Source organism: Lacerta agilis, chromosome 10 (genome assembly GCF_009819535.1).
Source record: "Lacerta agilis isolate rLacAgi1 chromosome 10, rLacAgi1.pri, whole genome shotgun sequence".
NCBI lineage: Eukaryota > Metazoa > Chordata > Lepidosauria > Squamata > Lacertidae > Lacerta > Lacerta agilis.
In genome coordinates this window covers 43,037,060-43,062,581 of record NC_046321.1, presented here as the reverse complement: position 1 = coordinate 43,062,581, position 25,522 = coordinate 43,037,060, and the positions used below count along the sequence as shown (strand labels likewise).

Genomic DNA, 25,522 nt, shown 5'->3' with positions numbered 1-25,522 from the left:
GTCTGCCTAATTTTATTTCTTTTATTTAAAAAATTATATATATATATTGGCAACTCCAGCTCCACGACTGGGCACCGTATAGGAGTTCCCCTCCCCACCAGCTTTGTTTTCAACCGCTGACGAATCAGAAGAGTGGGGGAATATAGCCCCTCGTTTGCTCTGGATGGGTTTTCACGACCCAAGCAGGCCCCGCCCCCACAGTGGGCGTGGCAGCGAGGGTGGACGCGCGTCTAGTGCGCGGAAGTTTACCAGCCGGAAGTTTCCGCGGGTTCGCGTCCGGAAGTGACGTCTCACGTCGCTCCCTGCGCTAAGCCCCCTCCTCTGTGGCGGCGGTAGGCTGCGGCAGCTGTAGAGCCGGGCGGGGCTTTCGGCCGCGGCGGGGAGGCGGGGAGGAGGAGGCGGAGAGGCGGAATATGGCGGACGGCGTGGACCACATAGATATCTACGCCGATGTGGGAGAGGAATTCAACCAGGTAGAGAGGCTCCGGGGGGCCGGGGCCGAGGAGAAGGCCGGCGGGGGGGGCCTGGCTGGGCTGTGAGGAAGAGAGAGGGAGGCTCTGACTGGCTGTGCTCGCTGCAGGCCTCGGCCGAGCGGAGGGAAGCCGCCGCCATTGTTGTCTGCGACGCTCGCCGAGAGGCCTCTGCCGCTTTCCCGCCTGGCGCTCTCGTGAGTGGGCGGGAGGGGGGGGGAAAGCTCGTGTGGAAGAAGAGAAGGGCCGAGGTAGGGGGCGCGGCCTAGCTTTGAATGCGCGTCGTCGCCGCCGCCTCCTCTCCCGCCTGCTCTCCTTTCCCTGCGAGGCCTCAGGCGCTGGAAAACAATGAGACGGGGCCTCCTGCAGCGCTGTTGGTTGTTGCCCACTTTCCCCCCTCGGGAGGAGGAGGAGGAGGAGGAGGGAGCATGGGGCCCAGCGGCTCCAACACAGGCAGCAGCCGCTTCCCCCAGGAGGAGGCTGCGATGGGGAGGCGTGACAAGATGTTTACCGTCCTTCGGGAAGGCTCGGTCGGAGCGCCGGAGATGAGGCTTACGAGAAGCCGAGGGAGATGGGAAGCAGTTCCCTCGAAAGGTGCTTCGCAGCACAGCCTCCCTTCGCGCCTCTTTTCAGTTTCCTGATGAACACGCGTGACGGTACGGCAGACGGCAGCTCACCCTGCTGCAAACGTTGCGTTTTCAACATTTAATGGCTCGGTTTGCACAGGCTGTTGAAGGCTATATGGGTATGTTTTTTTTTACAAGCTTAGAAAATGGCAGAAGCTTTTATTCCTGTGAAGTCTGAGAAATAGGGTAGAAAGACAAAAAAGTAGAGAATTGTTTCTGTCCCGTAACTGTTTTGCCAATCAGTGTGGAGAAGCACCTAGCTATTTGATGCTGAAAGGTTTGGTTTAGCTTCTACCATGCTGCGTTGTCATCGGTTAACCCATTTTTGTCCTTATTCTCTTATGTAGTCTCAAAAGAGTATTGTGGAGATTTTGAAAAGACCCACATTGAGCAAGGAAGTGTTCCTAGAATGCATTTCTATGCTATTTCTTTTGGAGTACGGTAGTTCTTGTGCCTTCTATTAAAAGCATATTCTTTGTTTTATCCCATAATTCAATGATGTTTCAAACTCTTTTTAGTTTTCGTTTCTGGTGGCGATGAATTAAAAAAGTTAACTGGTGAAACTAATTGTACTAAAGGGGAAAGGGGGAAAGTAACTTGAGTATCTGCATTCAAAGGCTGATCTTTTCATGTTTGTTACAGGTACTGTAGTTGTGTTTAGTAAAGGGAGGGGCACTACATGGATGAATGTGCTAGGTCTGCCCCCTATTCGCATTCCAGTTGCTCAGTTCAAAGTGAGGGGCCTGCTGTCCTCCTTGAGGATTCTTGTGTTATTTAGAACCCTGGAAAATCCAGAGTTCTAAAATGTGCAAGAAGCTTCTGTGGGGACAGGAGGCTCCCTACATCAGTCAATCCCCATCCAACTCATGGAGTTGGTGATGGAAACATACAACCCAGGTGGTGGGTCATAGAGCAAGTGCACCTGTTCCTTCCCCCTCCTATATGTACTGAAGACCTGAAGGGAGTGTAGGTGAACTAGTGTTCTGAGTTTGTGGAACTGACATACTCCATTTGATTGGAGTCCTTGGCCTTATTTATGTGTTCAGACTCCTCATGTAGAAGCATATGTGAGAAGCAAGGGAACACTGAAAAGTCTGATCCCTCCAGTATGATATCAGTACACAGGTTAAAGTCTTTCATGAATTGGAGGGCAAATGTCTGAATTGGGGAGTTTCTACTACTTGTGAATGCTTCTGGATCCTCACACCTGACCTTGGCTCCCAAACTCCTGGAGGGCTTTATTAAATGTAAAAATGATGTGCTGGAGGAGACAGGGCTTCACTTCTTTTAAAAATGTAAAAATTTATATTTATTGTCAATTTATGACACTGTTTATATGTGAGGTGATGAAACACCCTTTTAGAAGTTCTAGAAGTGTATAGTACTGCAATTCTATTTTTCTCTTTTTAATTTGGTAATACATTCTGTGCTGTCAATCATTTGTAGTACATAATTTAAATCAAAATAACGATGTATAAAATATTAATAAAAAACTGTACAAACTCAGCCAGCTAAAACTTCATTGGCTAACTAAAAGCAATATAGTAGTTGAAAATTAATCCGTTCAGGCACCAAGAAATGCACTTTGAAAAAGCCAGTTTTACTTGGTGGCAGAAGACCAAAGCAAGGAGAGACGAGCAAAAAAAATTATGTGGAAAGCATTTCATGGTGTAGGCGCCATCACATAGGAAGCTCAACTTTGTGGTCTCACTGTCTTTAATTCTGTAAAGAAAGGGTTACATAGCTTTTTTAATGGACATATGGTAATGTGGAGATACATATAAATTGTTCTCCCACCCCCCAAAAAATCTGTGCAGGAGGTGTATGTTTATTTGTTGCTCAGTGTAGATGCTATATTCATGTGTCATCGTCAGGTAACATAATCTGGCCGTCTAAATTGAAATGCAAATTGAACATTGTTTTTGAAGTGCACTACACATTTGCATTTGTTGTAGCATCTACACTTCTCATATACACTATTGCAGACATAATAGGTCTCTGTGTTATCTGTCTCATCACACTTAGCAAACTGCAGTTCACCAAGAATTTGAAAGTAGTTATGACAATAATGGTTTACGATAATGGTGTTCTTTACTGTATGCACATCTTTGGTATAAAATACTCAGTTTTTTCTTGGTTACATTTGTGGAACCTGTTATTTATTTGACACTTCATTTTTCTTATCTAAGCCTAATGATAGTATTATCAGGGACTCTATTTTTAAAGGTCATGGTGTCTTGAGTATAGATTTTTTAAAAATGAAATTTAATATAATTGTTTTCTGCAATAATGTAGTTACTGTTGCAAAATTTGTATGGGAGATAATGGAACTGAGCCATGGAGAACACATGTCTGGCTGGACCTGGCTGTACTTGCATTAAAGATGTGGTAGTCTCTGAATTGAAGGAGACAGAAAACTTGCACTGGGAACATGAGAGAGGAGTGGCTGGTCCAGGTTTGGTGACTAACATCTCCATTGAGTGGCTGCTGCCATGCAGTGACAATCAGCTGGCTTGCGGGGCAGCATGGCACCAAAAGAGGCTTGTCATTTGGTGCTGCGTGAGCCAGCTGTACCAGAAGACGCACCTGGGGTGCTGTAGAAGGGACTGGGTTGAGATCTCTCCAGCAAGGGAGGCAGGGAAAGAGAAGGTGTGTGGGTGTGCAGGTGGGTGCGCTCGCTGTTTCCTCATATATTTGGGAGAAAAAATGGTACCACTGTACTTTTCCGCTGTGAGCAAAAGAGCAAACTGGTGAATATTTTTTGAGTTAGTAAGCCATTGGCAGAGGATGACCCCTTCAAGTCTTCTGCCAAAGTTTAAATCTACTTAAAAACCCCAAAAAACTTAGGGGAAAATCATCCTGTTTCTCAGATTGAGCCCTCTGGAGGCCAGAGAAAGATATTTGATGAAATTGGTGTAAGCCACATTGAGCCTGTGGAAAATGAGTAAAAGATAACAGTGGTGCTTTAGTAATTAACACCTTTTAATGCAATGGCCTCTTTGACATGTGTAATGAACTCTAAAATTCTGTGTAATTTTTTGAGCAATTCTATTAGGCTATCTTGGTTATTGTGATGAGTAGGAGATTCATTGGATTCATACATTTAATTCTTTTGGTTTAGTACTGTTTTGTTGAGACTCAATTACCTCTAGCTTCATGGTGCTGTGTTTTTTAAACACTGGAAATGTAGTTTTCACTCTTTGTTAATTAATATTTTACTTATATTATTTGTTAATTGGTATTTTTAATTATTGAACATTTTGCTGTTTTTTTAAATGTAATATATACTACATAAATATTATGAAGGTATGGTATATAAATACCATTAATTAAATAAATCAAGTTCTATTCAAGCCTCTCCAGAAAAAATGAACTGAAAGTATGACATTCATGACCTCTGTCTTCTAGGAGGCTGAGTATGGTGGTCATGATCAAATAGATCTGTATGACGACGTCATCTCTCCATCTGCCAATAACGGCGATGCTCCAGAGGATCGTGATTATATGGACTCTCTCCCACCATCTGTTGGAGATGATGTAGGCAAAGGATCAGCACCAAATGTTGTCTACACGTATACAGGAAAGAGAATTGCATTGTACATTGGGAATCTTACTTGGGTAAGTGTTCCGCTACTTATTGCTGCCATAGGAATTGTAAGAAAATGCATTAACTCAGACCATTGACCTACCTAGTTCACTATTGTCTGGACTAGGTGCAGCCCTCAAAGGCTTCAGATAGACAGGTTTCCCTGTGCTACCTGAAAGTTTTGCATGCATATTCTCTACCACTGAGCTGTGACCCTTCCTGTTTTGCTATAGGTAATGACTGTAAAGTGGACTTTTGAGTTGCTTAATCAAATCATTGCTTCTTAAAGTATATGTAAATTAACAAATTCTTTGCTTATTTTAAACATAATTTGCTGAATTATATCACTGGGCATTAGGAATCATTCCTGTAACTTTAGAAAACAATAAGTCAAACCAATTTAGCTTAAAAATGCTTTTATATCGTATGCATCTGATGCAGTTAGCGCCTGCTGTATTATCTGTTCGCTTGAATGGTACAGTGGAAAAGTGATCATGAATGGTTTTTTGGGTGTGGGCTTTGCTTATATGTTTTGTTTTTGCTATTATGTTCAAAAATGAGATTTCAATTATGAATATTTTCCAGTGGACCACAGATGAAGATTTAACTGAAGCAGTTCATTCACTTGGTGTAAATGATATTTTGGAGATAAAATTTTTTGAAAACCGAGCTAATGGCCAGTCTAAGGGGTAAGAATTTTGTTTAAATTCAACATCATTCCCATTTCTGTTCTACAGTGTGACAGGCTATACAGGACACTGTTTTGTTGCTTGAGAGAATGTAGCTTAAGAAGATGGGACAGGACTAGAACAAGATTTAAGGGAGGAGTGGTGACTTTAACTGGACAGACCATAAAGGAAGTTGAGACTGTGTTGGTCAAGAAAAGGAATTGGTGAAGCAACTGGTTCTGAATACTGCATGAAAGCAGGCTTAAGTGACAAAAATGAAAGCTGGTGTGCTAGAAGGTTTGGGGTGTCTTGCTAATAGTAAATGAGGGTTACACTTCACAGTAAATTAAAATGTATGGTAGCCTATTACAGTTGGCTTATATGGGGGTGGGGGAATTAGATAATTGTTGAATCAAATACTGACTCTTAAGTCTTCTAAAATTATTGTAAAACATTTCAGTTGAGTGACACTTTCTCATGGCCCTACCACCACCATACATAATTCCCCCATCTATTTCCCCCCCAGGTTTGCTCTTGTAGGTGTGGGATCTGAGGCATCTTCCAAAAAACTAATGGATCTGTTGCCTAAACGAGAATTGCATGGTCAAAATCCTGTTGTTACTCCTTGTAATAAGCAGTTTCTGAGTCAATTTGAACTGCAGTCCAGAAAAAGTAAGTGTTGCTCCTAGCTACTCAAAGTGAAGTGAAAGAGCGTGTTTTGGAAGGAAAAATACCATTTTGCAATTGTGGATGTGTTCGTATTTGGCTATTAAGTGCTAAGAATCTGCTGACTAAAGCTTGGTTTACTGAAATGAAATAACACTGCTCAAACTACAGATTCTGTAGACTTTTTTAGAATATTGTAGAAAGACATGGATCTTACTTTCTGTAGTACTTTTTTTTTAGTGATAAAAACATGAATGAAGCTAGGTAATTTGAGTTCCTATACATTTGAAACATCACATTGATAAAGCATCATGTAACTGGTGAATCCTGGACCTATTCAAACTAGCTAATGAAAGCATAAATATAATAAATTATAAAAACAGCATAAAAATAAACCAAGTGTTGTATATTGTTTTCTTCTTTCAGCTACACAGTCAGGCCAGATGTCTGGTGAAGGCAAAGCTGGTCCTCCTGGAGGCAGTTCACGGGCATCGTTTCCACCAAGTAACAGAGGGAGGGGTCGTTTTCCAGGTGCCCTTCCAGGAGGAGATAGATTTCCTGGACCAGCTGGACCAGGAGGACCCCCACCACCTTTTCCAGGTAAAATGTTTTGTGTTACACATTGCTGCCTTTATGTATAGTTGAAGATAGTGAAATTTGATTTGCCAGTTATTGCACTTTGTTTTCTGGACAGTAGGATTATTTTATATTGACATACATTCTATACTGAATTAAAAAAACTTAAGTTAAAACACACACAGTATAAAAGAGCACTATAATAAAACAGAACCACAAGTGTATAGTGTTAGTCCTGTTGATAATTGTTGCTGCAATATTGCACATTTTCATTAGTCCCTCTCTCCCCAGAGTCTATACTCAAAAGTTATAAGCTTTATTGTAAAACATTGGAAACCTATGGTAGTTTTTAGTGTTGGCGTGGTGTGAAATGCAAGTAGCTGGGGTAAATGATACTTCTTACCTTTCCACCAAGAGAATTGCCAGATTATTTGATAACATGTGGATTGTTATTACATTTATATTTAATATTCATATCCATATGTCAGTAAGCTTCCTCAATGCTTTTTACAAATGATTCTGTAAATTTGGAGAAAGTTTTATTAGAAGTAGTAGAAGGCATTATTCTTTCTTTCTTCTTTCCCATTTAGCTGGACAGACACCTCCACGTCCACCCCTAGGCCCTCCAGGCCCTCCAGGTCCTCCTCCACCTGGCCAGGTTCTACCTCCTCCACTAACGGGTCCCCCTAATCGTGGTGACCGTCCCCCTCCTCCAGTTCTTTTTCCAGGGCAACCCTTTGGTCAACCTCCACTGGGTCCACTTCCCCCTGGCCCTCCACCTCCAGTTCCAGGCTATGGTCCTCCACCAGGTCCTCCACCCCCACAACAGGGCCCTCCTCCACCTCCAGGTCCTTTCCCCCCTCGTCCACCTGGTCCGCTAGGGCCACCCCTGACATTGGCTCCTCCTCCTCACTTACCTGGGCCTCCACCAGGTGCTCCCCCACCAGCTCCACATGTGAATCCAGCTTTCTTCCCCCCGCCAGCCAACAGTGGCATACCTACATCAGACAGCCGTGGCCCACCACCTTCAGACCCATATGGCCGACCTCCACCTTATGATAGAGGTGATTATGGTCCACCAGGCAGGTGAGTTACTTTCCTCATTGATAGCATCTTTATTCCTCTTTAGAAACTCTCAAAGAGTCTTAATAAGGAGGCTTGATTTCCTTCAAGGAAGTAAGGTTACATCAGAAAAGTGTTTCTCAAATGTGGGGGTGACATTAAACCAAAGTTTCTTAAACATTTTGAGCTTGGCTCCCCTCTTAAGAATGCATGCTTTCTAGGGGCCCCAAAAGCATCAGTTCCACAATAGACTGCATAGAGATAATTGATTGCTGTGGTGTATATAGCTTGCTGCTGCATGCAAAGATTTGTGAAGTGGAGAACTGATCTAACCCAGTCGTTAGAAACCAGAATAGAACAACCTTGGATCCCGAATGCCTTGGCAAACCCGGAAGTGAGTGTTCCAGTTTGCAAACGTTCTTTGGAACCCGAACATCCAACAGGCCTTCTGTGGCTTCCGATTGGCTGCAGGAGCTTCCTGCAGCCAATCAGAAGTGCGCTTTGGTGTCTGAACGTTTTGGAAGTCGAAGAGACTTCCGGAACGGATTCTGTTCGACTTCCAAGGTACGACTATATGATTGTACATCCTAAAACTACACCCCAGGAAAGCATCATTGGAACAAAGCAGCTTGTGCAAAAAATGCCCACAAATCCAGTGCAGAGTGTATCCTTTGCTAAAGGATATTTAACCTACCAACATCTTGGCTGACAAAGGAAAGAAGGCTTCAGATCCAATCCTATGTTCTCCCCTGCAGGTCTTTTGTGAACTTCCAAGGGGTGTGGGTGACTGCACAGTTTGAGAACCAGTGTATTAAAAACAGTACTTAGACCTTCCTCATTTCCATCAGCTATGTATAGTATTTGTTTTATTTTGTTTTCATTGGTGGCTTCTTTTATGTTTTTAAACAAATGCTACATTTGTAAGCTCCCCTTACTTGTGTGTGTGTGTGTGTGTGTGTAATTAACTTTTTAATGTTCAGCTACTCAAGTTTTCTTCACCAGCTGAAAGTTGCAATTTAGTTCCTTTAAAGTAAATCACGGTGTAAATATTAATATAAATGTATGTTCTTTTAAATGAACAATTTTTGGTCTCTAATAAGAAAACACTCTGTGTCAGCTTGAGATGTCCTGCTTTACTTTCTGCTTAACCTACATCTTCCTTGCAACTCCAGTGACCTAGAGTAATCTTTGTATGACTACTCTGATGGATTCAGACAACCATATCAGATGGCAGACAATATGAGGAATCATTGAGTTGTTTTTTAACTGAAAGAGGAACCCCTCCCCCAATTGTTGATCAAGTTTTATTCAGGAGATAGTTAAATTCTGTGTCTTCACTCAACTTGCAAGTTATCACTATGGTTAAATGCTTAGAAATCCCATGATGACCTTATGTCAGCTGTTGTATCAGTTGTCTATATCCACCTTTTCTTTTCCAGACTTACATAATAAACTCCTGTTTGCTTACCCTTTGCTGCTAATTTCCCTTTGTTGCTGTTTGTCTTATGTTCATGTTATACCACATTTTTAGACGTTTATAGATTGTGATATATAAGAATCTACTTGCATGTTGTGGCATATAACAGAGGCTTTGTTGGGATAATTTGTTGTCAAATAACCTTCCTAGTCTTTTACTTGAGAACATTGTTTCTAGCTTTGTTAATTGGTTCATGGAATTACTGTCTAAAATTTAAAATGTTATCATTCAGCTTTTTAGAAATTCAGAGCATTTGGCATAATAACTTGGAAGACTATGCTGAGAACCCATAGTTTATAAAACCAAACTTTTTAATATTTTGTATATCAAGATAATACTCTAATAAACAAGGGAGGGCTGAGGGGGTTGAAAGCAGAAGTAGAATCTCTGCACATAATGTCCAATATTTTCATGATGATCTCAACTACAATCCATAACTATATTTAAATTGTCAATTATATATCATAGGCGTTTCACTGGAAATAACATGCCCATAAGAGAACAATTACATATGCCATTGTATTGGAGACAAACGAAAAATAATACTCAAAACGCAGGGAGGTATGAATTTTTAGACATTTCCTCTTATGCTAAATCAGCTATAGGATCTTGATCCACTTCTTGCTCTTAAGAGGATAGCATTGCTTATCATTCTGCATTTTCTTTCTACCAAAAGAACTAACACTCGCAAGAAAACATTTCTTAAAAGCACGTAAAGCCATATAATTTTGTAGTGCTGGAAGGAATATGGAGAACATAGTCCAGTTGGTGTTCCCCTGCCAATGGGAGGTATTCATCAGCAGAATAGGAAGAGAAGCAACTTTTGGCAATTCCTCCTCACTCCTTAGAGCTGCTGCCGCCTCCCCATCTTCTCCAGAGGTTTGGGGAATTGAAGACTGGCTGATAATTAATTTCCTTCCCATTCATCTGGCAGATGTCTTCCATCAGCAGGTGAACAGCAACTGGTTACCACCAGCAAAGATTAAAATCGCATCCTAAGGCATGACTTCCTTTCTAGCTTCAGTCAAATATATTACATTATCTAGATTAGTGTGTGCTACAAAGAAGCTGGAGGAGGAAGTTGGGTGGTACATCCTGAGGCATAGTAGAGGTGCCTGTAGGAGGAGAAAGGCCTTCTCTAGTCTTGTTGTCATTCTCCAGATGTTCTGTTTAAAGCAGAGACTGGCAGATGTTGCAGAGTTCAAGGGGGCATAAGCAGAATAAGTATTTCTGTCACCAACCTTAGTTAAGTAAATAGTTAACAACTGGCACATCATTATGCTTGTGTTAAAAGCATGAATATCTTTAGAGAACAGAGCATTCTTAATGCTTGGCAACATTTATTCATTATGTTCACTGTGACAGATAATAGAGTATATGTCGAGGACAGAACTCTTTGAAAGACTCATTTACTGATTTGAGCAGGCTACAGATCTCTGCCTCAGTGATACATATACATGCTTGACAGATTTGTAACTATCTGTTGGAGCTTTCTGAAGATGGAAAGCAGAACATAAGTAGATTATCTGACATTTCACACTAATAACAGAGTTGTTGCTGCTGTGGTAGTCTACTTTTTCCTCTCTAGCCTGCAGGTTTTGCATTGTAAATAACTTGGTTTAGAAAAAGCTTCCTCTGATTTGTTGTTTTGCTTAAAATTGCATACTAGAATTGTTAAAACAGTTGTACTTCCCTAACTCGCTGGAGGTAAATGTTTTGAACTTGTGTGTGTTTGCAGAGAAATAGATGCTGCAAGGACGCCTTTAAGTGAAGCAGAATTTGAAGAAATCATGAATAGAAACAGAGCTATCTCTAGCAGTGCCATTTCAAGAGCTGTATCAGATGCAAGTGCTGGTCAGTATATTTTCTTTATGATCATCTGATGTTATATCTAGGACTGTCTCTGCATACATACATACATATGCCTATCTACTAAAATAATCTGATGAGGCCCTTCTGTGTGTTTTCACTTTTTAAAATACAGGTTTGGGAGCACATGACCGGCCTTTTTCTGTTGTGGCACCCAGAAAGTGAATTCATTGCCATTGGACGTTAATTCCTGTCCCTTATCTTAGTGTTCTGCCATCAACTAAAATTTTACCCTTTCAGCATGCTTTTAACTATCTGTTGCTTAAAATAATACTTTTCTTAACTTTATTGGCTATTTTTCTATAGCTGCTTTGTAGCTTTGCTTTCTTTTGCTGATTATTGACATTATTGTAACTTACTTTAGTTATGAATGCCACCTGAGCACTTGCTTTTGGAATTGGAAAGGTCTAATATAGAGCATGTGCCTAGATCCTTGAAACAGCAGTAAATGTGTGGTTTATACCACTTCCGACTGAATGTGGGGCCTGCATAATTAAATGCTCCCCTACCAAAAAACGAATTACACAGAGAAAAGTAGTATATCATGAAAATGCTAGAGCAAGAACACATTTCCATTATATCTATTTTTTCTAATGTAGAGGGACACATACTGTATGGAGGACTACTCAGTCATATTAGCCTCCTGCTATAGTAGTCTAGCTCACCCATCACATTAAACCATTGTTTGAAACTGGTTCAATATGAACAAGAAGCATGCTGGTACATGCTGCTCAAAAGTTCCTGTGGCATTCCTCTTTTCCATTTTTGCTGCTACTGCACTACAGATGAACAAGCAAGTGTTTGGTTTGTCATGTTGCTTGTAGTTGATTCAGAGAAGCAAATCATGAGCCCAAGTTTAGGCAATGTGACAAGTCAAAAGAGTCTAGTTTGTTTTGTCTGTGGCATGGCAGCTGGGGAAGTAGGGGAAGAGTGTCATGGGAACTTTTGAATGGTATGAACTCTCACACTACTTGTTCACATTAAGCCATAGTTTGTTTTTAAACTGTGGCTTATTGTAATGTGCGGACCAGGTCAGTATGAAGTGGAACAATCTATGTTTGAACAGTTCAAGAAGGCTGGACAATGGGAAGGGATATTCTGATGTTAAGAATTAATTTAACTGTTCATTCACATTGTTTTATCAATTTTCAGCGGAGTATGGAAGTGCTATAGAAACCTTGGTGACTGCAATTTCATTAATTAAACAGTCTAAAGTATCTGCTGATGATCGTTGCAAAGTACTTATTAGCTCTCTGCAAGATTGCCTCCATGGAATTGAGTCCAAGTCTTATGGTTCTGGGTCAAGGTAAACCTTTTGTATAAAAATGGGGGCAAGTTTTGAATAAAGTTCCAGATAAGAGTTGTGGGGCTATATTAGGGAATGGACCTATTTAAATCATGCAATGTACTTAAGTCTATGGATTTTAGTGGGTCTATTCAGTGTGTGACTTGGATATCACTTAAAATAATTAACATGCTGTGTAGCTCTAGTTTTTGTAAAGCTTAATTTCATAGGAAAATGCAGATGTAATTGGAAGGTTAGTTTCTAATGAAACCACAGTTGAAAAATTTCACAGTATCTTAAAACCTAATTAAACTGTTGAAAAAAGCATAAGTTCTTAAAGTGACTTTTATCAAGGAGGGACTCCAATTACAATAGCTGGTAGGAAAGTTAAGAGTAGAAAAAGCATAGAAATTCCATTATCTTGAGCATCAGCTGGACTTGGAATGGAATAAATTTCAATTCTGGACACCTGTACCACACTATCATTAAAGGAATTTTCTGTCCTGCCTTTTGGCTGTGCAAAGGCTCCTAACGTAGCTTCAAGATTTAAAAGACAAAAATAGAATAAAAGTCATGAAATCATATAAACATCATTAGCAGCAGAACTATTACTTGATGATAACATCACAATGAACCTAATTGCCATAGTTCATCTAACTTTCTTTGTATTGAGACAGGGTTCTTCATACCCAAGGAAGTAAACAAATACAGTGATGCCCCACTAGACAAATGCCTCGCTAGACGAAAAACTCGCTAGACGAAGGCATTCATCTAGCAGGAGGCTGCCCCGCAAGATGAAAAAGTCTATGGGGCTGCCTCGCAAGACGAAAATTGTTCGTCTTTTTTTTTTTTTTTGTCTAGCGAAAACCGCGGTTACATTGCCGCTTCGCTAGACGAAAAACCCGCTAGACGAAAATACTCGCAGAACGAATTATTTTCGTCTAGCGGGGCACCACTGTAGTGTGTTGTGTTTATTGCAGCAAAATGTTGCAATTTGAGAGAATTAATGAAGTAATTCCTTTTAGAAGACGTGAGCGATCAAGAGAGAGAGACCACAGCAGGTCAAGAGAGAAGAGCCGGCGCCACAAATCTCGTAGCAGAGATCGTCATGATGATTATTACCGGGAAAGAAGCCGTGAACGTGAGAGACATCGTGATCGCGATAGAGACCGCGACAGAGAGCGCGATAGAGAACGAGAGTATCGCCATCGTTAAGAGGTAGGTATATTTATCTTTTAATGAGGCTTTAAAAAACTTTATATACTTTTGTAGAATAAAGGTTTATGGTATGTTATATTGGACACTTTCCTGATAGTGATGTTATATTCAGGTAAGTGTTAATACCTTGTCATTTCTTTTCTCTCTCCCTCCCTTTGCTAACTGCAGAAATACCTTCTGGTGTGTGAAATGTGTTCGTGTGATTTTCTCTGTTAATGGCAGTCTGGTACTCATTACATTTAGTAGTTCAAATTTATATGAACTTTCTTGCAGGCTTTGGGGTACCATTTAGCAGAGTGGTCTTGCCTACATATATCTTTGCATGGTAACAACATGCCAAAGGTGGCCACTGGGAAGGTTTTTGATGGCACCAGTGACTGGGGTAAATTGCTGCCACTATTGTAGTGCAACATGTTGTGACATTGCACTGATAGTGGAGTCTAGTACAGTGGTGCCCCGCTAGACGAATGCCTCGCTAGACGAAAAACTCGCTAGATGAAGGCATTCGTCTAGCGGGAGGCTGCCCCGCTAGACGAAAAAATCTATGGGGTTGCCTCGCAAGACGAAAATTTTTCGTCTTTTTTTTTCCGTCTAGCGAAAGCGCAGCTGTCATTGCCGCTTCGCTAGATGAAAAACCCGCTAGACGAAAATTTTCGCAGGACGTATATAGTCCTATGAGGTGCTGCATTATTTGAAACAGAATCACAAAGTTAGGCCACAAGTCTATTTTAAATTGATTTAATCCAAGCATTTGGCCTTTGTTTTATATTAATCATAGTCAGAGGAAATAAGATTACACAAATCGTGTAATCGGTACCTAAATTCCTATATATATCAACTTTATGGATTATTTAACACATGGATCATAGCCCATTTTCAGTTGCCCACAATATACATCAAACCCACAAGTGTTCAGACCTTTAGGTGTGGCTGTTATGCTAGGGTTTCCTGTTCCTCTTAACTGTGGTTTCCAGAATGCAGGTTATACAGTTGCATATTCAAATTAATAGATATTGAATGAAGTTCTAGCTGTTTTGTATTTTTTTATTGGAAAGCCTAGTACCAAGATTCAAAGGAAAATACTACTAATTATGCATTTCCAAGGGGGAGTAGCTTTGAATTTCTTTGTTATAGCAGCCTCCTAATGTGATATGGCAAGCCCTTTTTATGGTATGGGTGGTTTGCTTTTAAAAGAAAACCAAAAATCCCACTGGCCTGCCCATTCCATTAGGCTTCTAAAGTATAGCTTTGTATCCTGGCCTAGGTGTCAGTTAAAAGGAAAACATAATAGTTTTGAATAAGTTTTATAATTGGTCTAAAATATTTTGTGTCCTTTGAGTTTTATAACTAGCATGAAGCTGAAGTTACTATTGTATATAAACTTTTCAGTTATACAATTTATAGCACATCCAATCTTTTCTCATTAACTCTTGATGTTACTGTTAAGACAGAATACATTTTCTTTGGTAATAATCAGTGATGACTTTGCCCATATGGTAACAATGGGAATCTTCAGTTTGATGGTGGGAGTTCTTATCTCAAACACTTAAACCAAAAGAGTGTGTTACATGTTTAGAAAGTGCCAGAAATATGAAATTAACATCACAGACCAGTACACACCATCATTTCTAAGCATAAAATTTGATGTCCCAATCTTTTAACTCTGGAGGAATTAATTTGCATGAATACTAGGGTATTATGAGGGTGATTGAAGAACCATGGAATGTTTAAAACCCTAAAGCAGTGTTGGGTTTTGTTTTAGAATAGCTGCATTTTCATGTTTGTGTATTCGTACGCTACACACATGGATATAAGTCAAATTTGTCCCATAACAAAATAAACAGTATTTGAGTTTGATTTGAAAAGGAATTGGGATGCTAAATGTCTGCTAAAAGGAGATACGATTTAAATGAAGTGTTGTGTTTTAATCACATCACTATAAAAAAAATCTGTTCCTTAAAATGGTCTTTTGTTTCTGTAAAGTAAAATCTGTGTACTCTTGTAGATGTTTATTTTGGGCAAAGTTTTAAATTTCATGTACTTATTGTACTTGTACAATCTGTGCTATATGGTGCAAAATTAATATAAAGAAAGTTGAGGAAACAGTCATATTCTGAGGTGACCATAGAACAGTTAGCTTAATTTACTTTATAGACACACACAAACACACACACGGTTAAGCTTATAAGGTTTATTTTTCACTAATGTGAGAAATACGACTTTCCATTCCAATTTGTATATTCATCTAAAATTTCATTACACTGTCTTAATGATTATACTTTTATAACATTGGAAGGGTAAAGGTGAGAATTTAAAAATCATAATTTTATTTTTATCCACATCTATGCCCCTTTAAAACTAGACTAGACTGTTGTGCAGGCCAGTCACTTTATTGCTATAATCTTATGAACTATTTTATGTGTTCTCTAGTGACTAAAGATTTAAGTAGATATACTGTGCTTCCAGCAGCAGAATGACACAGCTTTCCTCCTTATTATTTGTTGAATTGGTGAATGATGTGAAGGTAGTTTATGAAAGGTTGAATCCAGAGAAATGTCCATGTATCATAGCTGGTGGAAGCTTCCGGCCCACCCCTTGTGGGAAGGGGTCACGGGTCATCACTGAATGGGGTGAGTTCTAGCATGACAAGCTGGGACCAAAGAAGGAATGTCTGAAAAACAGGCAGAGATGACTTTGTAAGTGGGAGCTCTTGCTTATGAAGGTTACTTCTGCCCAGATTACTGGGCTCCCATTTTCCACTTTGCCCCCCACGCCACAACCTATTCCATTGCATAATATCCTACAACTGGCTGGGGTGGGGGGTGGCAGAGGGTGGAGAGGTCATCTTCCACCAGCCCCACTATTTACACATTTCTCCAAATCCAACCTGAAGTAGAATTATTGAATATTTGTAGCAATTCACTAAATTTTATCTGTAGTGGAACAGTCAGATATTTTGATCAGTCACATTGGGTTGGATCCGGTGCTCTTCCCTGTGCACAGAGAGGGATTTGTTTAGGAATTGTGAGAAGTGAGCCCAAATCTAGAGAAGCTTCTCCATTAGTGCAAGCACTCTGAAGAACTCCTAGAGCTCAGTGCTCTCCTGCCTTCTTTCTTTATTACTGTTTCTTACGTTGTATCACAATCCCTCATACATGGAGGCAGAGCACTGTGAGAAGTTTTACATTAGTTCTTTTGCAAGAAAGTCCATGGAACAGTGCAAATGCATGTTGTTTTCCCTCACAATATTTTGGATCCAATCCATTGTCACCCGCACTTAGTATATTCATAGAGATGAGTTGAATCTCTGAAATCAGATGTACCATTCCATCCTTCTTGTTTGATGGTTATTGAATGGTGCACTGAATGACCCCGTAGTGGGGTTTCTCTTCCTTTAATATGCTTATACTTCATGATGTGTGAATTGACAACATATTTCTAGCTACTGGGTTATTTTGAACGTGTTCATGAAACTATCATTTTTTGTTACGTCTTTTGTATAATGTCAATATAAAAGTACAAGAAAATTGTGAATATTTTCAGATGTACCTATTTTCTTGTACTGATCTGCTAGAAATTTCGGCAACTTATGTGCAAACCACAAGCAGATCATGAACATGTTTGTGTTGGGTCATATTTAGAGCAAACGTTAGCAGCAAAGGTTGAATGTGTAGCGATAGAACAGTGACAATCTCAGGACTGCTTCAGACATGAAAACTAAATAATCACATGTGATAAGGTACATACTGATCTCATGCTTTATCCTAAGCAAGTGCTCTTCTGTAGGAAATTCATAATGATTGATCTTAGGCTCTGATGTGAATAAAATAATACATTAGCTAAACTGTCAGTTTTTAGAAGTCTAAATGCTACATACTATTTGTTAATTTGTGGTTATTAAAGTTTTTAAAGTCAAAGTAGATTGGTATGGAATTGAAAAAGAATGAAGTACCCTAATGTTGATTGACCTGTATGTTGAGTTTGAGCCCCTTTTTTGACATAACACTTTTCTGTATTCTGTTCTCAAACCACCATAAGCAAACTCTTCAAATGCTAAGAGTTGTTTTAGTGTGCCAACCAAGAGGCTGGTTTGTATAAAAAGTGATTTGTTGTTCTTTTTTAAGTGTGTTCACAAGCTGTATTTTATATGTGTAGTAAGAATACTGAAAAAATATTGTTACAAGTCTGTGTTCATGAGAGGTTATTGAGTGAATGCTCCTGTTCACACCCTGTGATGTGTGTTAAAAATATGTAGTCTTTGTGAACATGGTTTACCTTTCCTGAGACCACCTTCCATCCACTCATTGGACATTATGCAGGTATGAAATCTAAGCCCATAGGTCAAATCTGTCAAAAACCACTCCAGTCCCACTTTGCACTATGCAATCTATACACATTAAGGCATTGAAATAGGGCAATTATATGTTGTGTATCAAATGAATGCAACAATATTATTAGGAAGTTAATTACTTTCTGTTCATGAGACTAGTAAGTCCTACTTTTATATAGATGGGCACCACTGCTGGACTAGTCGATATTGCTACCCCTTTTTAAAGAGGCAGTGCTTATTCTAAAAAGGTTAGGAAGGTTTATTTGCAAAGTGACAAAACAGCAAGGGCTACGTTTCTCATTCTCCCTGTTATAATCCAGAATGTTTTCCATGGTTTTAATAATCTTCATTACTAAAATACATGTTGCTATTTGTATTTGAAACTCATTGTTTTTTGAAACTCATTGTAAGAGGCCATATGGTTAACCGTCATTTTTGCCGTAACACATTTATTTATAGTATTGATTGCACTGCTGCTATTTGGAGCTCATAGGTTACAAATTACATTTGCACAGTAAATAATGCATTATGCAGGTAAAACCATCTACCAATTCGGACAAGTTTTTAGTGTTAATTGTGAAATAAATAAGTGCATACTGGTATAGTGCATAATCCCCAACATGTTAAAATTTGCTGTTAAATTTGTGTTATGGGCTTCATGAAAATCCAGATTCCTCATTTGTCTGTTTTTCATAATCGTTAGTTAGTACAAATTACTTTGTTCAGTAGATGTACAAGAAGATGTATTGAAGACCCTCAATCCTTTTTGGTTTGAAGCGGCTTAATTATTGTAATGGCAGGGTATTGAAGTTGTTGGGAAACCTTATTTGGGAAGTGAACTGGCCTGAAACTCTTGTTTATTGTGGTTTGAGAACAAATTGTGTTTTTGTTTTTTTTAACAAAGAAACTTGTGTATTTGCCATTTTACTTGTTGCAGTCTGAGTTCTACTAGTCTTTGTCATGCCTCAGTGTGAACATATATATATAAAGTAGACTATAACAAAATTGTGACATGTGCAAAAGGGAAAGTAGCTTTTATAGCAAACCCTTAATGAGAGTATTTGTGTGCATTGAACTGGGTTGTCACTACTAAGGGTTTAAATAATGTGCATTCCTGACTAAATGTATTGTAATGCTACAAATCTGCAAAATTCCTGTTACTAGAGTTAATTGGAAGTAGCTTCAGAACTGTGATCCAAATTTATTAGGCAGATTAGCGCATTTTTTCACTTGGAACACACAACACTAAATTGATAGTTTTTACTGTGCCTAGTTAATATTTTTTTTGCTGTGCCTAGTTAATAAATTGAATAATAAGATATGGTTTTATGAAAGCTTAAGCAGCTGGGGAAATGGTTGAATGCATTTCCCCACACACCCCTAAAATGCTGTTGAGTGTTAAGGTTAGATTGATACACATATTAAGCACAATAGTTGCAGGGGGAGAGATGCCAAAATATGAAAGACTAGTTATTATAAAAATAGCTTGTTGTAAATAAAAGTGCAAACCTAAAGAGTCACAGAATATTGACTTGCAATTTCAAGTTGTTGCGTCAGTGTATGATTGAAAAATAAGATTTGTGTCGGGCGCTGCAGCTCTGTTGGTGCAATGGACTTCTGTCGTACAACAAAGTCTCTCTTTTTAACCTGTCCCCTCCATACCCACCCACCCACCCTCAAACTCAAATCTTTAGAGTTAGGGGACCCACCAGAGCAGATTGGGGGTTGAGGAGAAGTAGAAGTTCCATTGTGCCAGCAGAACGCCGCTGGTGTAGCATTGGATACAACCCTAAGTTCTTGTGTTATAATATGAATGTTAGTCTCATTTGTATGAAGTTCAGTTTACAGCTATGGACTTTGAACTTAGTGAATAAGGTAAAAGGGAAATTCATTCTCCTGCAGATATAAAAATAAACTAGGTTTAGGGGTTGTGTGTGGGCCATCAGTGTCCCTCACCTTGCATGAATTTTCCCCTGCCTCTTCTCTATATTTGGCCTATAGACCGAGATTGTTGCCAGTGCAGGGGACGCTCTTCAACTCATTTTTGACAACCTAATTTAATCAGTGTTCTCAGGTGACTTTTGGAGCACAAGGATGATTCATTTACCTAGGTTTGGTGTTACAAATGGTCATTGCTAACGTAGATTACTGTGAGGGGGGAATTGATGTAAGACAAAGAATTGGCTGGGAGGGGTGAGGATGTGCATGTTATCATATTTCCAGTTCCTAAACCAAGCTTATTTTTATATCTTCACTGAGGTGATTTAGTAATAAGGATTGCTTGGGTAGCTAGGGTTTTATTGCTGTTTAGTGATGTTAATTGCACATCCCTTTGAATAGCAAAAAAGGTTATTGCTTTTACAGCTTCTATCTGCATATCGCAGCAGAGAAAAAGTTACCTTGTGAACACATTCACCCAATTAAAACGTCAAGTAAAATGTTATATAATTCAAATTTATAATTTGATTTTTGACAAGAGACAATACTTTGTGAAGAAAGGAGCCTGGTTTCCTACAAAACTCATATTAAAATCAAGTTGTTGGTGCTTTTTTATAATTTGAACAGAAAACTAGAACAACTTCACTGAATAGCAATATTTATGTAAAGCTATAAACTCCTTGTCTAAATCACTGCAAAAATAATTTATGCTTGTAGCCTATTTTGTATTATACCATTCATTTGGGTGTAGATATTATAGATTACTGCAATGGAATTCAGTAAGTCTTCACTAATCTATATATGTTAAAATACTTTTAAAGAACAGAATGTGTATCAATTCATGATAATCCCTAAGATACTTTCCACGTAATGAAACCTAAAATTTCTTGTATTGGCAGTCATTTAAAAAATGTTTTTACTGTCTCAAATGAAAACTGCTACAGACACATAGCACATTATGGTACAACAATGAAATCCTTTTTTCCTGTTCAGAATTCCTTTAGAAGCAGTATAGACACTTAATACCAATAGAATATAAGAGTGTTGCAAGAGTAGGAAATCCTAATATGCAGTTTTGCAGCTGTCATTTCACTCTTCTGAAACTGATGTGCTTGTTTTTCAGTTGGCTACTACTGAAGCACAGTATGATGCACCTTATTATTAAAAGCCAGCTTTAAAAGAACTAAGAATTTGGTTATGTCAAAAAGCAGAATACTTAGTACTGAATACATGAGAAACTAAATAAATATCCCAATTCTCCATATTGATTAGTTATATAGCCTAGACTTTATTAAAAACAGTATGTGGTAAGAGGAAAACTTCTGAAATTCTCATTATTATCATAAATTTGTTTCTAATCTAAATACATTTTGTTTGTTTTTTACTAAGGGTGACCTTATGACAGCTGCATACTGCTGTATGTTCTGAATATATTAATATGCCTGATTGAAATGACTTATTGATGTGCTTCTTTGCAAATTTGATTTTAAGCTATTTTAAAAGCTTTGGAAATAGATGTGAACCACTGAAAAATAACCTACTGCTTTGTAGTTATTAAAAGTTTTGCATCATCCTAAACCCATTTCTTGGAAGTATGTTCCATTGGGTTCAGCATGACTTACTGCTGAGGAAGAGTGCGTAGAGTTTAAGGCTGCACTCTTACTTGGGTGTAAGCACCATTGAAATTAGTGGAGCTAGCTTCTAAATAAAGTTGGGAATGGAAAATGTGTGTTTAAAGTTATCCAAGTAATGTTTGTGCATATATGAGCTATTATATATTTACTGTGGTTTTTACATAAGTAGTTCTGATTTTTCAATGTGATGGCTTTTAATAGGTAACTGTTTCCCCCTCCTCAGCAATTTAACTGTATCTTTGGCATCATGTTCTTAAGGAAGGCTCTGCAGGCATGCCTGCTGTAGGTACTACTTGCTTTCCAGTATGTATGACTTAACCTGCATCTAAAGAAACCCTGATTGAACTAGGGTTCTCTGATGCACAGATATGGGTAATCGGAGATGCAGGTATGTTATCCTAGCCATACAGTCGTACCATGGTTTTTGAACAGCTTAGTTCACAAACAACTTGGAACTCGAACGTCGCAAACCTGGAAGTAGCTGTTCCAGTTTGCGAACTTTGCCTTGGAAGCCAAATTTTCGGTGCGATTTCTGATTGGCTGCAGAACGCTCCTGCAGCCTATCGGAAGCCGTGCCTGGTTTCCGAACATTTCGGAAGTTGAACGGACTTCCGGAACGCATTATGTTTAAAAACCAAGGCACAACTGTACTTTGTTTTCTACGAGTAATGGTGGTAGTATATGCAGCAGTAATGTCAATATTAGAAAGTGTGGAGCTTCCTTTAATCTCATTGGCCAGGATCCAAAGAACTCTGAAAGGTGGCTTTGAACTTGGATTCCTGCCTCCACATCACCATCCCTTCACTCTGTGCAGTGGGGCAAGTTTCTTTGGAAACAGGGAGATTTCAAAAATGTTTGTGTTACAGCATGAGGTCTGCAGCTCAAAGTGGTTTTTTTATATATATAAAAAGAATGTATAAACAAGCCCTTGGGTTTGCCTAAAATAGCTTTTTGGATCCTGGCCACTGATTTTACTGTAGCTTGCATCCCATGAAAACTTCATCAGTGTCTCTTCCAAAGCACTATCCTTTGTTTTTTCTAATTTTTGAGCAGAGGAAATGTTCTTCTTTACTAGTTTTGTAAAATGGAACATTTTCTGTAGTTATCAATGGCTGTACTTGGGTGCCATACTAAACCACACTTCAGTGTGATGTGAATAAATCTAGGCAAGCCTCAGGTCCATGCATAAACCCCCCCCCATCCCTATCTCACGGTCAGAAGGGAAAATGTAAAGGTTTCCACTTTTGCTCAGCACAGTTTGCCATTCTATCCAAACTGACAAACTATGGTTTTCCATTGGCTTTTTTTAAAGGAGCCAATGTGAAACAATTGAAGTTAAGTGTGTTAGGGTGAAATGGCAAAACTGGTTAAGTAAAAGTGGAAGTGAACTCTTCTGAACTATTATTCCCAGTGGAGAAATGCATGTCTAAGGCTCACCTAGACACTTTCATGTCATACTGAACTAATGATTTAGCATGACATCTGAATGCTGCCAATGATTTTTCTACATTGCTGTAAATCTTTGGACTACTTTCTTGAAAGCTGTAGTTTAGATTATTTTCAAGCAAGTAGCAGCGGTCTCCTTATTTACATTTCCATTATGCTGAAATTGGTGCACGATTTGTGTATGTATAGTTAAAACAACATTTTTTGTTTGCTGTGGGACGTAGCAAAATCTACATCACAAATTTTGACACATTACAGCTGAAGGAAGAGGAACACCTCACCAGACAAGAAACTTAACTTCACGGAAAGAGGCTTGTCCAGCAGTTTGCTTCTTGTGATCGAACAGAGCCTGTAAAGATTCATGGATAAAATGAACAGGAATAGATCTGAATAAGGCAAATCTGCATACATGGTAACCAGTAGCTCTCTTACCTTTTTATGTTGCTTAGCTGTTTTATTTGAAGGAACCTGTGTGATTTAAAACGTATAGCTTTTTGCAACTTTATTACTGGTTATATACATTCGACAATTAAAATGTGCAAGCAAATTGAAAAATGTCTAGTAAATGCTTGTTTTTATAGTAGTTCTTGTTTAAATGTTCAAATGATAATGTCTGTAAAGAGCACCAATCTGATTACAATAGATGTAGTGTTGTAATAAACTGTTTAATGGGGCTGATGTGTAAAGCTGTTCCAAGTTATTTGATGTTTACACCTCAGGGAGCGTCTTGTGTTCAGCAATATTTAATGGTGTTATAACAATGTCTCTAACAAAACATAGCATATTTTTTGCATATGCATCAACTTGTTGTATTTGCTGATTGATTAGCAGTTGTCAAACACTTGATATTGATACTAGAATAATGGTTACATTTCATTTTAATTTGTAGCTTTTTTGCATAGATGGCTTGTGAATTTGCTGAAAGCGGTGCGCAAAACTGTAAAAACTGTAGATTAACTTTCTGTAATAATTCAAATAGACTGAACTTTCTTTAAAGAATATGAAGTCTGAAGTTGAATTCTGGTTTACTGAAGCCTGTCTGTTGCAATATGCAACATTCAATACTTTCTTCAAGCATACAATTGGCCACTTTTAAATAATGCTGCAATAATTTACAGTTTTTAGTGCTAATGCTGTGTCCTGCCTCTAGAGCACTAGTCATTCTGTACCTACCGTATTTTCCGGCGTATAAGACGACTGGGCGTATAAGATGACCCCCAACTTTGCCAGTTAAAATATAGAGTTTGAGATATACTCGACCACAGATTCTCTACCCTGTGTATAAGCTGACCCCCGACTTTTGAGAAGATTTTCCTGGATTAAAAAGTAGTCTTATACGCCATAATATACAGTAGATATATATGCCAGTTAAGTAACTGAAGAAAATGTTTCTCCTTAAAAATAATAATCAAGATTTCAAATAAGCTTTTTTGAGCAACAAAATTTCCTGTCCATAAAAAGAAAATGCATACGTGTTCCTTGTATAACTAATAGTGTAATAATTTGCCCTAACAAATAGATTGTGATCTAATGCACTCCACAAACTAAAGAGAGCAGATTTTATTCATAGGTTTACCACATGTTGCTTGATTGTGGACTGTTTACTTTTAAAAATTTTGCTAGTTCCTGCCTACTTTCTAATTATTTCAGTTATAGTTTTAAAGGTTTGTTGATCAAATAATTCCCCAGATTGTGTAGAAACCCTTGATTTAGTTAAAAAAAAACCTTACATATTTGAAACATTATGACATGTAATACTCAGTTAAATTACTTGTGATATACGAATACTTGGATATTAAATTAAATGAAGACCACTTTACATGTTTTAAATCAAACTCAAGTTTACCATCAAACATACCCTTAACAGAACCGTGACCAATCCCAATTTCCTAGCCAGTGCACTTGTGTAATAGATGTGTTTACAAACATGTTCATCACATTCCCGCTTTACTTATTTAGGTGTACATATAAAATATTTTAACTGTATAACAAAGACACAGTGTATCAGTCAGACCTTAGAGACATGTATGAAATCACAGTTTGTGTCTTACTAAACATGGAAGCACTCAAGTTATCGTCTCAAAGGCTGTATCCCAATACAACTAAAGATTTATATAGTTCAAAGAATCTGCTTGTCATTTGCACAGTTCAGGTCAATGCAGCTGATTTACTCTTTCTTGGCCAATATTGTTTAAATTGTGTTTAATATGGTTATTTTAACTATTAGCCATTTTGTACGCTGAAAATTTTCTTATCGTCCATTCATGCTTTGTTAATAGATTTCCTAATTTACCACGTTTCTTATGTGAGATGTTGGGCTTACTTTGAAATATTATTTTGAACCCACAATGTTTTACACAACTGTTTATCTGACAATAACACCTAAATTCATTTTACTCTAGGGTTTGATTATATACAGAAGGGGGTGGTTCAGAAATCAAAGTGAAATGAAGCAAAATATCAGGGATTTCTTATTTGCATGACTTTTTAGTCCTACGAAACCTGATAATGTATACATTGGGGTTGTTTGCTTTGTGCAGGGATGAATGTGAGGTCTGTCTATGGATAACTCCAGATAATCAGGAAATTAGATGTTGCTGCAATACCTTGCAATTGTATGTCCATATTGGGGTGGTTGTTCCAACCCTAAGAAATCCAATGTAGTTTTGCT

General features: G+C 38.5%; 1 protein-coding gene across 5 annotated transcripts; it reads left to right on the top strand.

The window, feature by feature from the left end:
* The first annotated feature begins 342 nt into the window (after positions 1-342).
* On the top strand, positions 343-23,850 carry CPSF6 (cleavage and polyadenylation specific factor 6). Of its 5 annotated transcripts, none has more exons than XM_033162004.1 (11): positions 343-473; positions 4,505-4,714; positions 5,268-5,371; positions 5,877-6,022; positions 6,443-6,616; positions 7,183-7,678; positions 9,600-9,692; positions 10,870-10,985; positions 12,153-12,306; positions 13,314-13,503; positions 23,110-23,850. In XM_033162004.1, the coding sequence occupies exons 1-10, from the start codon at positions 414-416 to the stop codon at positions 13,498-13,500; spliced, it is 1,740 nt and encodes a 579-aa protein (XP_033017895.1). In that variant the 5' UTR covers positions 343-413; the 3' UTR covers positions 13,501-13,503; positions 23,110-23,850. The 5 variants fall into 5 exon arrangements, with proteins under 5 accessions (XP_033017895.1, XP_033017893.1, XP_033017894.1 ...); XM_033162002.1 differs by having other exon boundaries at positions 13,311-13,503; XM_033162003.1 differs by having other exon boundaries at positions 13,311-13,503; positions 23,076-23,850.
* Positions 23,851-25,522: the final 1,672 nt, after the last annotated feature.

Bases quoted from the DNA above. Each gene is read 5' to 3' on its own strand.
- CPSF6 (XM_033162002.1), top strand. From the start codon at position 414: ATGGCGGACGGCGTGGACCACATAGATATCTACGCCGATGTGGGAGAG. The intron at 5,372-5,876 runs GTAAGAATTTTG...TTTCCCCCCCAG, and splicing joins GCTAATGGCCAGTCTAAGGG to GTTTGCTCTTGTAGGTGTGG. The intron at 10,986-12,152 runs GTCAGTATATTT...ATCAATTTTCAG, and splicing joins TGTATCAGATGCAAGTGCTG to CGGAGTATGGAAGTGCTATA.